The 14,627-nt window shown below is 41.8% G+C and overlaps 1 protein-coding gene across 1 annotated transcript; it reads left to right on the top strand.

Annotated features, from left to right (window-relative positions):
- The first annotated feature begins 364 nt into the window (after nt 1–364).
- Nucleotides 365–14,380, top strand: LOC117883192 (homeobox protein CDX-1-like). The gene is made up of 3 exons (XM_034782280.1): nt 365–812; nt 10,695–10,840; nt 14,132–14,380. Exons 1-3 carry the CDS (start codon nt 365–367, stop codon nt 14,378–14,380), a joined length of 843 nt encoding a protein of 280 aa, XP_034638171.1.
- Nucleotides 14,381–14,627: the final 247 nt, after the last annotated feature.

The raw sequence follows: 14,627 nt of genomic DNA, 5'->3' as shown, positions 1-14,627 counted from the left end.
GGCAGGTCAGAGTGTATTAAAGGGGATGGGACCAGGGTGGATACATAAAAGATCTGTGAGAAAGGAAGCACCAGAACTAGCAGCAAGGTGGGGCTGCCTGGATGGTCAGCCCTTCATTTGAATGCAAATGTAATTTTGGGGCAGGCAGTTATCTGTGACATCAGGCAGAACCTTAGTAAACTGTTACTACCAGCACCTGGTAACACCATTGTTAATCATGTGTAGTAAAGAGACATCAGGGCTAGCATGAGTCATTTATAGAGCCAGTTGGGGCTAGAAAAGAGAGAGAAAGAAAGAGGAAGGCAGGAAGAGATCAAACAAACACTGTGAGGAGCAGGATGTCCTGGCAAGACAAAGCCAGGCTATGAGCATCATGTACGTGAGTTATCTTTTGGATAAAGAAACCAGCATGTATCCAGGATCCGTAAGGTGCAGCAACAACAACAACAACCTGCCAGTGCAAAACTTTGTCTCCACTCCATCCTATTCAGATTACATGGGATATCATCATGTGCCAAGTATGGACAACCAAGGACAGTCTTCGGGAGCTTGGGGATCTCACTATGGCACGCAAAGGGAGGATTGGAATACTTATGGCCCAGGACCCTCCAGCACAGTTACTGCTGCACAAATCAATGGCTCGTCTCCTGGGCAGATCTCCTACAGCTCTGCTGATTACAATTCCCTGAATCCTGCTGGATCTGGGGTTTTACCTCCTGTAGGTACAATTAACACAGAGCAAATCTCTCCCAACAGTCAAAGGCACAGCTCTTATGAATGGATGAGGAAAACGGTGCAATCCACTTCCACAGGTATGTGGGTGCTGAGGTTTATGCTGAGAAGAGCTTTCACTTTTTTTGCCCAGTTCCTAGTTCATAAGAAAAGCTGGGAAGTATGCAGTGAGACGAAGAATCCTGATCATTTTGATGGGTTCTTTTACTATCAACTAAATATTGATTCTGCTTTTGAATGATGTCTTTGATCACATGCTGATTTATTACATTGCCATTCCTAATTTTTAGTATTGGGGCACATGGGAAGCAATCTCTTTGGGCCGTAAAAAACTGCTCAATGCAGGGAAGTTACTCCATTTGTGATAAAATGTGAAATGGAGTATCTGGATCATTTAAGAATAGGATTTCAGTGAGACTCTTAAAGATCATAAGTGTTTTAAAAGCATTGAATGTTTTTTTGTAACTTTCCATATTAATTTTCTTCTGGTCTCATAGTAAGCATGAAAAAATGCAGGCCAAAACTATATATTTGGAAATGGGTCAGAAACAGGGATTATAACAGAAATGCTCTCTCCGGCCCTGCAGACCTTACTCAGGTAAGTAGGCCCACTGGAGTCAATAAGATCTGCAGTATCATGCCCCTAGCACAGAGTCAATACCATAGCTCCTTTAAAAAAATTAGCATTTCAAAAGTGAATAAATGAGAGTGGATGAAAAGGCTTGCTTCACATTATAGAGGGTGTCTTAGAAAAGGCAGGAATACAGACATCCATGGTTACACAGCTAGTCAAATACCTTGACATGTCAATTTCTGATTTATAATAGTGAGCAAGTAAAAGCAATAGATTGCACTTACCATCTAATGCATAAAATTAAGTCATGAAGCATTGAGAAAAGCAAAAAGCAAAAATGAAGCAAAAAGGCTGCCTGGAAAGAACTAAGAAAAAGTTAATTGTAAAGGCACCTGATCCGGTGAAGTGCTGAGCACCCTTGGCTCCCATTGGCCTCACTACCTCTTGGAGGTGCTCAGAGTCCTTCAATCAGTTGCAGTTCATGAAATTTCCTTTTCTCCTCTCCCAGTCTCTGCCCCATGCACTACTAATGTTGAGGGTTTTTTAAGTAGGAATTAAAACTGTCAATTTTGGGGTAAAAACAAAAAAGAAATCTTAAATCACCAGTCAAAAGAAATACTGAAAATCCTACATTGAAATGATGCATCAGATTTCCTAAAGCCAGACTGTGATATGCTTATTAATGCTGAATAGTCTCTAATGCCATGTGTAAGCCCACTGAAATCAATGGGACAATTTGTGGAGTAGGGTACTACTCTGGGTGAGTAAGGACAGCACAGTTCAACCCCTAAAAATAAATATATGCACCAGGTTCTTTTAAAGTCATATTTGCTTCTGACTCACCATTCCCTAACTAAAACGCAAACCGGGGCCTAATCCTGCCATTATGCCTCAGCATAGTGCATCCTATTTGTGAATAGTCCCAGGGAAGGCAATGAGATTACTCATAAGTGTTTTCAGTATAGGGGCTCAAATCTAAAAGTGACACTATGTCTCCCAAAGTAACAATCCAGGTTGCCACAAGCCCCTGTGAGAGGCTAAGAAAAGCTATCAAGGATATAGAGCTACAGAGAGTTGGAGCTAAAGCACCAGATGGCGGGAAAACCTATTCCAAATAAAATAATCCCCTCTTGCTCCACCCCCAGCCAGAATTGTGGAACTCACCAGACCCCACACTGCTTTTCCTTTCTTCCCCTGAGCCCCACCTTCATTTTTATTACTGTCTTTTTAGACGGCAAGCTCTTTGGGACAGGACCTTGTCTCCTTATCTGGCTTTGCAGTGCCTAACATACTGTGGGTCTTGTATTATAAATAACAAACAATAACATTCTGATCATCCATAACTAGCAAACCTTAAGCTCTTTCACACTCGTCCTGCCAGGGCCCAATCCTATAAGGTGCATCGCACTCATCTGAGGCATAGACACCTAGTAGGAATTCAGGGTGCTGCTAAGTGCTAACATCTTTCTCCACTCTACAGCACCTGGTTCTACAAGCCACTGAGCACCCTCAACTTTTATGTGTTTAAAAGGAGTTGAGGGTGTTCAGCACTTCGCAGGATCAGGCCTTGCAAAGATACAATAATTATTATCCAAGGCCCAAATCCTCAAAGGTATTTAGGAGCATAACTCCCATTAAAATAAATGGGAATTAAGTGCCTAAATATCTCTGAGGATCTGGCCTAAATGCCTATGGGGATCTAACTCCCACTAATATTCAGTGGGAGCCTTTCTATTGACTTAATGGGTATTGGATCAGGTCCTCAGGTTCTCATCAAAGATTTGCTTCATTCTGAACAATAGTATCAAAACAACAGGTTTTCTTTCCTGCCGCCTCTTCCCTTTACTAATTATTTTTTAAGCAGGAAAGTTCAGCTCAGATACAACAGCTTTCTAAGTGGGGCCCTTACTCTAGCCCTAATCATGTTTCTTCTTGTCTTTGTTTTCAGAAGAGCAAATTTTTCCCAGTTTTCCAGCAGGATTAAAATTAACAGCAGCAGCACACAACACTTATAGGCCCTGATTCAATAAAGCACTTCAGCATGTGCTTAATTTTGAGCATGAGTGTCCCTATTACCCTGGAGCACACGAGTAGTCCTGTTACACACGTTCAAGAGCTTTGCTGGATCGGGATCAGAGAGCTCAGTACTTTGTAGGATCGAATCCATTACACTTTACACCCTCAAAGCCTTGTACACTGATCCTGACCCTGCAGTCTCTGTAGGCTAAAATCACCACTGATTTCAAGAGTTGTTTTGCCTAAGCGAGGACTGCAGGATCAGGCCCATTGTTTAATTAGAAACCTAACACCCTGTGACGTAGGTAAGCGAATTATCCCTATTTTACAGATGGAAAACCTGAGGCTCAGAGGCTGACTTACCTACAGTCCCTCAGCCAGTGGAAAAAATGAATCAGATGAATAAATTACTATTTGCTGTTTAAATGCTATGAAACTATAACAATATAGTTAAATGCTGTGTCCTATAACGATACAATTTAATTATGGAGACAATTATATTACAGCGCAAGATGATTTTTGCAAGATGACCTTGCAATCCTGCAAGAATTATTCCTGTTAGTAAGTCCCTTTAAAGTCAGCAGAGCTACTTGTATTCGGATCACTCACATGAGCAGTCCACACATGTGAGTAAAGGCCACAAGTGTGGACCCTACAGTGATTTTGTGGTGGGTTTTCCTTGTTGTTTTCTGGACTCATGGCCTGATGAATGCTGAAGGAAAATGTTTAACCTATTTTCTATTCTTCTCTTATCCCCTGCTGGTCTTTCCATCTTTTGTTCTTCATTCCTGTCATTACTACGGACCTAGAAAGGGAAAAAAAGGATTGCAACATACTCTTAATTGAAGCCATTTTTTTTTAAGAAATATTAATACCAGGTCCTCTGCTGGTGTAAAGTCAAGTCAAAGGAACTATGCTGCACCAATGGAAAATCTGGTTTTAGTATTTAATATTAGGGGCCAGCCTATAAATCTTGTGGTGCTAGAATGCATTACCATGGGGGGAGATAATCTGACTGTGATCCACCATTCTCAAACTGGAAGACATGCTTCGTTTTGATCTGTAATGCCTTCTCCTACAGGCTTTAGAACTGGAGGGATTGGGTTCTGAGCCAGCACCCACCGTCAATGCCAAAATCTCATTGACTGCAGTGGGTGCAGGATTGAGTGCTTGGTCTTTGCACGGATGAACGTATTGAGCATGCAGAAGGGGAAAAAAATGTGTTAGACTTCAAAAAAAGGCTCAAGGGCAATTCCAAGGAGAAAATGCTGAATATTAAATATTCAATATTTTATCCAATGATATAGCTGGAGCAAGGCTCCTCTCATTTATCTCCCTGCCCTGCAAAAAATTACCACTCAGAGCGCAGAACAAAGCCAGGCCAATTATCACTGTAGGATGCTTTATGTGGAAAAAAATGGACGCTGCCCCCATATTTTCAAAAGTATTCACAGGTATGATCAAGGATCCATTTTTGATGGAAGGTGGAAGAAAATCCATCCTGGAAAACATTACAAATCACCACAAGTTGGCTTCACTACTTTCATGGAGATATTTTGCCATTTTCACTGAGGAGGTAGAAAGGTCACTTTCTGTTTTTAGAAAAATAGCAACACATTTGCAGTGAAACCATACCCCAAAAAAGTATTTCTGTGACACTGGTGAAAACTTGCCTCTCCAGCAGTTTCACCAGCAATGTGAATTTCTTTACACAGCTGTAGGGTAGAAGAGAAGACCTGACATTAAATAGAAAGGGGATAAGAAGGGTTTCTGATGGTGTAAAGAAGGGGAAGGAGGGAAACTTTGATTATGGGCAGAGCTTGTAATTTCCTGCACATGAAGACTCCCATATCTTCCTTGTTCAATTACAGCTTTCTTAAGACACAGGCTACACTTTCTGATGATGAGAGATGCTGATGGCATCATTGGCAAATGCACTACCAACAGAGATTATCTAATCTTTGAAGGGCATAAAAATCCCATCCCTTACATCTTTAGAAAGGGGAAAATATTGTGGGAAAGAATCACATTCCTTCTAAAAGCCTAATCTTGCGAGGTGCTGAATGTCTAAAGAATATATGAGAGAGCACCAACACTGCATATAAAAAAATATATGTAACACTTGTAGGAATTTCAATTCATCCCTTGCTCCCTTGGCTTTAGAGAACCACAAAAAGCAGATTTCTCCTGGTCTGATCACTTATAAATCTACCCACACCTTCAACAGCTTGTACACTTCTGATATCCAAAAATCAAAATATTGGGTAGGGAATCCACTCAATCAACAGAGGTTAGTGATGAAAATAATGGAGAGCAATTCTACTTTGGATTCAATTGATTTAATTTGGTTTACCTTAGTGCAGTATCTCCAAGTTTATACTGGCAAAACCAAGAACAGAATGTGGCCCATGAGTTTTAGCATAAAACAACAGAATAGATTCAAAGTAGAAAATCCAGGTATTGTAAGTGAGACAGAAGTCAACAAAACAAAGAAAATGCTGAACTTAAAGTCTCTTGACTCCAGTATGCTGCTCTTCTTCTTCTAGGCATGGATCTCCACAAGCACATATAGCAAGAAAAAAGTAGTAGCCTCAAGACCCACCATGCAGATTTGAGGCAGAATTTTGTTCATACTTTGGGCAAGATCCTGGAAGCATTGAAGCACATAAGTAATTTTACTCATATGTGTAGTCCCACTTAACTCAGTGGGACTTCTCCTGGGAGTAAAGTTACTCAAACACATGTATGAAGGTTTGGGACAATGTACTGCTTCTGAAATGGAAAGATGCTGCCCTGTATTTTAACTATTATAGAATGTCATATACAGAATGGGGGAAAGTGTTCCTTGTCTTGATTCATTCAAAATTGCTTTGGTTTCATAACTCTGTTGAAGTCAGTAAAGTTACCCCAAGGATGAGTTTGGCCCTTTCTATCACTACTCTTTAAAGTAACCCCGGGCATAATTAGAGACAGGCTCAAAGCAGAACTCTGGATCTGAGGGCAAGCAAAATCAAAACCCAGATTTGGATTTGAATTTTGAAAATGTCTCCTATCTTTGCAATGGACTGAACCAATACTTCCAATCCAGTCACCCCCAAATAGTGGGTTATACAAGAATCCAGATGTGAATTGTGTCTCTTGAACATATTTTGTACCAGAATGTGTTCTCCATTCTACTAATTTCAGTTGCTCTCATGCAATCAGGTACACCCATTATCCCCCTCTGGCACAAGTTGCACTATGTAACTGAGACCAGAATATGAGCCTCTATAACTAATATGATACTGTAGTATTGATCTAGCTCTCGCTATAGGCATTGGTAGATGCTAGATTTTTATGAAGGATGTTAGCTCACATAAGACAGAAGCCCTAAACAGCTGAGAGACGAGGCAATGAAAAAGGGGCCTGGGCCAGTTCTAATGCTAATTTATTTTGCTTTGTAAACTAGTTGTGAGGTCTGAGAGTATTTTTTTTCTTCCCTGGGCTACATTGTCTTGGGGTTTGAGGCCTATCTGTCATATTGAGGCAACAGACCCTTTTAACACTTCTCTTTGCTTTGATATGCAGCCCTGTCTCTTCCTTCTCCCTCTTTTCTTCAGGAGTTATATTGCCGGAAAGGGTGATGATTTTCACAGCAAATAAAGAGGCCTTCTCCTAGCTTTATTGTCTTCAGAAGAAATGCTCTGTGAATTTTATGACCAATGGGAAAGCTCTTCCCTTCCCCCCACTTGGATCCTGGCCAGAGTCACAAAAATTGCTAGAGTAATTAGCCTTCCCTCTGTGGAATTGTTAAAAACCCTTTTGCAAGGTGCAGTTTAAGTCGTAAATGTCAGGTGAACCCTAATTTTTGAATTTCAGGCAAACTTCCCTACACTTAAGCTGCTTTTCAGAACCAGGCTATCCATGTATTACTGCTACGAGGACATATTACAATGTAGGTTAGACCTCTGACTTCTGGTAGCCTATTAGATCAAGTCTAAACACTTGCAATTCCATGCCAGAGTCCCCCAAGAGAGAACATCTCTAGTTAAATTGATACCACACATTGACGACATCAGTCTGGCATCAGGAAAAGACTCAGAAAAAAAAGCCTAATGGGGCAAACTTTGCTCACTTGACTCACCTGTGTAGTTCCATAGACTCCAGTGAAACTATTCACCTGAGTAAAATGAGGAGGGTTGGCTAAAAGTTGGATTTAAAGTTTACTTTTCAGCTTTAGAGGGGGAAATTGTAATTATTGTCCCCAAAAGGCCTGTGACAAAGCCAACAGCATCATCTTAGCTGTTTATTGGCCAAATCCTCACAGCCTTGGAATTTTGGCTGCGTAAAAACTGAGCAAGATCCTCAGGATTTGGCCCAGAGACATCATTAAATTTAATGAATGGAATTACAGGACTATCGTAATCTCGCAAATGGTGTGGGGTTAACTTTTGGTTTGGGAAGTTTGTTTTGATTTAGCTTTGGCAAATGTATGAAAAATGTAATCCTTCAGCCTCAATAAAAAATGCTGTATGAATAATGGGGGTTCGACCCAGCTCCCAATAAAGGCATTGGAAAGAGTCCGATTGACTTAAATGGACAATAAAGCATTCTCTTCTTAGATCCATCCAGCAGCCCTCAGCTCTGATATTCTCCTCTCCCAATGGGTGCGTAAGGATTCTGAACATGTAGGAAAAGCAGAATATTTAAGTCAAAAGCCACACCAGGCAAATCATAGAGAGTTTGCTCTTATTATTTACTTTTTTAAAAATCAACCCTTCCCAACTAGTTTTGTAAATTTCTGCTGCCTTCAGTAAAGAAACCATAAAGTACTATCATATTTAAAAAGAAACAGAAGTGTGTTTGCATGATAATAAACACGCAAGACATGTATAGACAAATAGGTGCGGAGTTCTGCAAATATATTTAGCTTCTATTTCCGTTTAAAAAGCAAATAAAAATTCCTCCTGATGGATAATAAGAGTTTAATACTTAAAATCAGAAACTGATAGGTCAACCATGCTTATTTCAATTCTCTTCGACCTACATAGATATCAAATACATTTGGAGATAAAAGGAGATCTGATATTTGTTTATGGCTTCTGAATGTGAATAGAGTTCATGATAAGATCACCTTGTAGCTCTTTTGTGTACTTCATCTTAACACCACAATGGAGAGTTTAGGGAAACCTTTTAGGCATTTTGTTCCACAGAATGACCCCAAATTCACATTTAAAGGGGAAAAAACCTAAACAAAAACACAGGCTAGAGAGATCAAAAGAAGTTTGAAAAATATCAAGTAAGGCATTAAAGCACCACAGGTGACCATGTGTTAAACAAACAATTTACACTTCCAATGAATGAAAACAAATGTACTTGATATCTATGTAGGCTGAAGAGAATTACTGCTGTTTTTCAGGACCTCTAAGTTTTTTGTCAGTAGTATTTTGGAATTGACAGCTAACTTGACTATTGGAATAAGCATGATTGGGTTGCCTCTGCTATCAGTCCAGCATAACACTTGTGTTATCTACATTGGCTTCAGTGCAGTTACTACAGATTTATTCCAATGTAACTCAGAGCTGAATCAGTGTGACTCTTTCCTGGGGAAGGTGTCAGACTTGGTGTAAAGTATTCTTGGCTTTATGGACAAAGTGGTTCTTAAACAAACATGAATAATAAGTATGAACATGGACAAAAATATTTTTCCATACCAAAATGTTCAGGCCTGTCTTAATATTTTACAGATTTGATGAGAAATGTCCAGATCACTTAAAGCCCACTATTAATACATAGTGCTTGCCCAAGGCTGAGCTATATGTATCATGGAGGCTAACAGACCAAATTCAAAGAGTAGGACCTTGTGGTCTTCAATCCTGGTGAACAGAGAACCCAGAAGAAATCAAGTCTGTCACACTCATTAGATCAGGTATCATCCATAGGCATACGCAGAATATTATTTATTCATTATTTGTAATGCGGTAGCACCTAGGAGCTCCAGTCAGGGACCAATGTGATTGGTTCTAGGGTCATGATGATCTGGACTTCAGCATTAACAAAGGGGGAAGACCAATGACAAAGGGAGCATCTATAGTCTTCTCCCTTTTTACTGCTGCTAGGACTGGCTGCCCCAAGCAGCTGTCTTGTTATGGAATTAATAAAGTTGCAGCTTTTTGGGTGATTTTGGGGAAGTGTCCCTTTTCCCTGAGAATCAGGCATTAACACACCTTTCTTAGGAAAAGGGTTTGTGAGTAAGCATAAGCCATACCAGGCAAGTGCATTCTCCAGACAGTAGGCTGTTCTGGGTTGCAGGCCATAAAAATGGGCCGTGAGAGTAATGCAGGCTCTGAGAGGATCTTAGTTTTAAGCAGCTGTTTAGTGTTGGGGTAATGCAGACTCTGATAAGGCCTTAGTTTTAAACTCCTGTTAATAATCCCTAGGGCTGTGATGCTCTGACTGGATTTAAGTTTTGACAAAGGGGAGGGGAGAGAGGTGACAAAAGGAGCATCTATGGTCCTCCTCCTTTTCACTGCTAATAGGACTGATTATCCCAAGAAGTTACCCTGATGGAATTAATAAAGTTGCAGCCACATGGACAGAAATTCCAGATGTCTGGATCTGTCCTCAGTGCTGACAGTCACAATTACTTTTTAATAATCCCCTGTTCAGCCATGTCATGGACCCAGACTTGAATTTATGTAACAAGATTAGTAAAACACTGGATGCTGCAACTTTAGCATGGTCTACATCAAGCATTATCATTCTCTCAATCGCTATCTATTTTCAACTGAAAATCTTTCATACTCCCATTCCTTGCGCGGATGTCCAGGCAGAGACAGTTTGTCTCCACCTTTTAACCCAAGGGACAAAAAGAGCCACCTATCAAAATATAGTAATAGAACTCTGCACATATCAATCATTATCATTATTGTTTTTACAGCACCAAGAGTGCTAGACAGACAGTGTGCTTTATAGACAGTGAAAGAAGCCTCACAAATCCCACTTTGAGGCAGGTATCATCTCTTTTTAGAGAAACCGAGCAATGGAGATGTTTTGTGACTTAGCTAAGGTCACAGAGAAAGTCTCTGTCAGAGCTAGGAATAGAACTCAGATTTCCTAACTACCAGTCCTTAACCACAAAATCACACTTCCTCCCCAAAATGTGCTGATAAAGAAATCTAAGCATCCATTTGTCATCTGTTTACTTAAGAACAAAAGTAAAGTCTATGGGTCAGATTCAACTGTGGCGTAAATCAACACTCACTCTGCGAAGTCAATGGATTTACCCTGGAGTAAGTGAAAGAAGAATCAGGCCTAGAATTTTCAAGAAAATTTTTTCGCTATTGAAGTTAAAAACTTTCGCTTGAAGCTATGTCTTTTTCTTTCAAAACAGGTAAAACAAGAACAAGAGAGAAGTACCGGGTGGTTTACACAGATCATCAGAGATTAGAACTGGAGAAGGAATTTCATTACAACAGATACATTACAATCAGGAGGAAGTCTGAACTTGCAGCAAATCTAAGACTTTCCGAGAGACAGGTAGAGTATGGCTCGCATACTCGGATTTCCCATGCATTGTTATTGTTGATCAGGAGATGACAAGACTGGTTAAAAACACAAGCATCCTAGGCCAGGTCTACACTACCCCCCTAATTCGAACTAAGGTACGCAACTTCAGCTACGTGAATAACGTAGCTGAAGTTCGAAGTACCTTAGTTCGAATTAGTTCGAACTTACCTTGGTCCACACGCGGCAGGCAGGCTCCCCCGTCGACTCCGCGGTACTCCTCTCGGCGAGCTGGAGTACCGCAGTCGACGGCGAGCACTTCCGGGTTCGACTTATCGCGTCCAGACTAGACGCGATAAGTCGAACCCAGAAGTTCGATTTCCAGCTGTCGAACTAGCGGGTAAGTGTAGCCAAGGCCATAATGTCTCTAAGCACCAAACAACATGGCTGGACTCTGTTTGCAATGTACAAACCAATAACTTATTCAGCAAAGTGTGATTAATCCCACTGGCCTTATCTCCACATTTCCCACCATTGCTAACATGGACTCAGCTGTACCTGCGGTAGTAGTGGTGCTAGTGCAAGTGCAGGCAAGGCATTGGCAGCTGGCAGCCTTTTAAGCAGTGTTGTTTAGACCTACTCTGAATAGGGACAGATGAGATGGTCTTAAAACACCAGCAGCTGCCTGGGGGCTTGTCTACCCTAGTGGGAAAATTTAGCAAAAAATCCTAGGGTGAAATCTTGGCCCCACTGAAGTCAATGGGAGTTTTGCTATTAACTTCAATGGGGCCAGAATTTCATCCTTAGTTTAGACCAGTGGTTCCCAAACTTGTTCCACCGTTTGTGCAGGGAAAGCCCCTGGTGGGCCAGGCCGGTTTGTGTACCTGCCGCGTCCGCAGTTTCGGCCGATCGCAGCTCCAGGCCAATGGGAGCTGCGGGAAGCGACGCGGGCCGAGGGACGTACTGGCCACCGCTTCCAGCAGCTCCCATTGGCCTGGAGCAGTGAACCACAGCCACTGGGTGCCGCGATCGGCCAAACCTGCGGACGCAGCAGGTAAACAAACCAGCCCGGCCCGCCAGGGGCTTTCCCTGCACAAGCAGCAGAACAAATTTGGGAACCACTGGTTTAGATACAGTAAGTCCAGTTGACAAGCTCGAGTAGATTTAGGAAGGTACTTATTTATCCCCTGGGTTCCTCTTTACATTTACTTGAGGATTCCCTCCTCTCTCAATATTTCCTCCATTCTATCCTCTAATCTTGAGGTTCTATATTCTAGCCAAGTGCTGAATAAAGTTTGCTCTGGAATCCATCAATGTCACATTCCTAAATCAGGTGTTTGCAATGGCTGTGCACTGCTCCTGCAGTGCTTCCAGCCTTTCCTTCCTCCTACTAGTTGAGCTGGAAACATGGCCTCTAGCTCTAAAACACCTCCAACCCCAGCTGGCCCAGGAAGCAAGACACTGAGATAAGAAGTCTAGCTGGATCACCCACAGAGCAATGCACATAATTATTCCTTGGGCTAACATAATATGTTCTATTTCATGTTACCTGGGAGGTCCTTTAATCATTGCACTGAAACTAGGGAATGAAATACAGAATTATGAGTTTTATTGATTGAGCTCTATGAATAATTCTTGTTGGATAATATATTCAACAATTTCACCTCATTTTGTTTGCAAATTATCTGCAAACACATCAAGATTTCTCCAGTTATTCAATGAATAATGTGCCTGACTCTCCACTTCTTTTTGCACCTTGTGATGTGCAAAGTGGATATAAAAGCTACCAAATCAGATTGGTAGCATTATACATCCAGTCTGCCCTCAATTTACAAAGGTATAAATAACAACATATGGTGGAGTGGAGAAACAGGCCTAAATTTCATTAATAAGTATTGAGCTGCAGCGAGTTAGCAAGTAATTCGTTACAAGTATTTGACTACCAGACATTTGAGTTGTTTTAACTGACACTGTGTCAGTTACACACAGCCCCGGCGGCTGGAGGCTCCAGTCCCCGCGGCTCTGTTTAAGAGCCGGGCTGCCCGAGCGCTACCGGCTTCGGGCAGCCCCGTGCCTCCAGACCCTGCGCCCCCAGCCGGGCACTTCCCCTCCCGGGCTCCGGCGGTGCAGGGTCTCCAGGCACGGGGCTGCCCGAAGCCGGTAGCGTTCAGGCAGCCGGGCTCTTAAACAGAGCCGCCATTTTCCCGGACATGTTCCGCTTTTTGGCAATTCCCCCCGGACGGGGGTTTGACTGCCGAAAAGCCGGACATGTCCGGGAAAAAGAGGACGTATGGTAACCCTACTTTATTGCCTACCCTAAAAGAACTGTAAGCGTTATTGCAGCATGCTCTTCAACCATTGCTTCATTTCACCATGAAGGTGGCTGCATTTCAGTTGTGAGTGAAGTAATGAATTTAGTATGTAGTTATCATTCTGCCCTTCAACGTGTGTGCACATTGCCCATTGACTTCAATAGACTGTCTGCACATATCTATTGAAGGGCAGAATTTGGCCTATATCTGTTTGTAAAGCACTTCGGGGTCCTTCTGTTTGAGAGATACAACAGAAATATAAACCATTAGCATTATTCTGGAACACAGCAGAATACTATGCAAATCCTGTAGTGGGCCTCGGCCTAGCACTCCTTACCTAACAGGTGAGGTCAACCCAGTGTAAAGAAATACTTATTAAAAGATATATTTCTGAGTTAAACTGGAATATAGGTCACTGAAAATTATTTTTAATAAGAAAGGAGGTTGAAAGATAAGTTTAAAAAAAGGCTGTTTTCTCTGTCCAAAGTGGAAGAACTGGGGTCATTTTACTAAATTATGAGCAAACTTTTCAAATGTGTGTGCCTAAACAGACAGCTAAATCCATATTGAGGAACTGGTATAAATCAGGACCAACTCCACTGAAGTCAACAGAGTTACACTGCTGTAAATTTGATGAATGTGAGAAGAGAAAAATGCCCTGGGTAAATTGGCCCTGATCCTCTGATTTGGCCAAGCTGGACTCAGTGCACAACCAAGGCAGGGGCTAAGGTGACTGTAACACTACCTGTATGCTCCCCTGATCTCTGGGGCTATTCATGCCAGTTCAGTCCACACCATTAACTAGAGCAGTCTCAGGCATTTGGATATCACAGTGATGCATGCAACATAAGAATTTAAGTAAGATTTTGTACACAAAACCTAAATATGTTACATATAAAAGGGCCAAAAAATAAGACTCTAAAAAAAAATAAATCTCACAACACTGAGAAGCTGAATTATCAGACTACATTCTGTTAGCTCTTGAAACACCTTTTCCTTTGTTCCTCTGCAGGTGAAAATCTGGTTCCAGAATCGCAGAGCCAAAGAAAGAAAATTAATGAAGAAGAAAATGACTCATTTTGATGGCACCAGCCTTAGCTCTATGCAGAGTGACTCTGGCTCAGTGAGCCCCATCCCAGGACATAACCCACAGACTCATTCGGAAATGTCCAGTTCTTTATTTCCCCCGCCACCTCCTCCACTTCCAATGAATAGCTTACAGCACAATGGGAACCTTCAGCAGGTTGTGGCCTCTCAGTAAGGCCATTCAAAGAGTTATTTTATAAAGAACATTATAAACCAACAGTACATGGAGCACTACCGTTCAAAAGGGGACAGGACAGCCAGAGCTGTTTTGCAAGAGATCCCAGCATCACAACAGCCTTGTGCGCACAGGCTCCACATACAATCAACTAAGGGCCAAATCCCCAGGGCCTGTGAAAGGACAGTGGAAAACCCCCCAAGCCAATGGAACTACTGTGTGCAAAGGGTCCTGGATGGATGCTACA

This window comes from Trachemys scripta, chromosome 9 (genome assembly GCF_013100865.1).
Source record: "Trachemys scripta elegans isolate TJP31775 chromosome 9, CAS_Tse_1.0, whole genome shotgun sequence".
In the NCBI taxonomy this organism is placed as follows: Eukaryota; Metazoa; Chordata; order Testudines; family Emydidae; genus Trachemys; species Trachemys scripta.
Note: the sequence above shows the minus strand (reverse complement) of the source record. Positions and strands in the feature narration are given on the sequence as shown.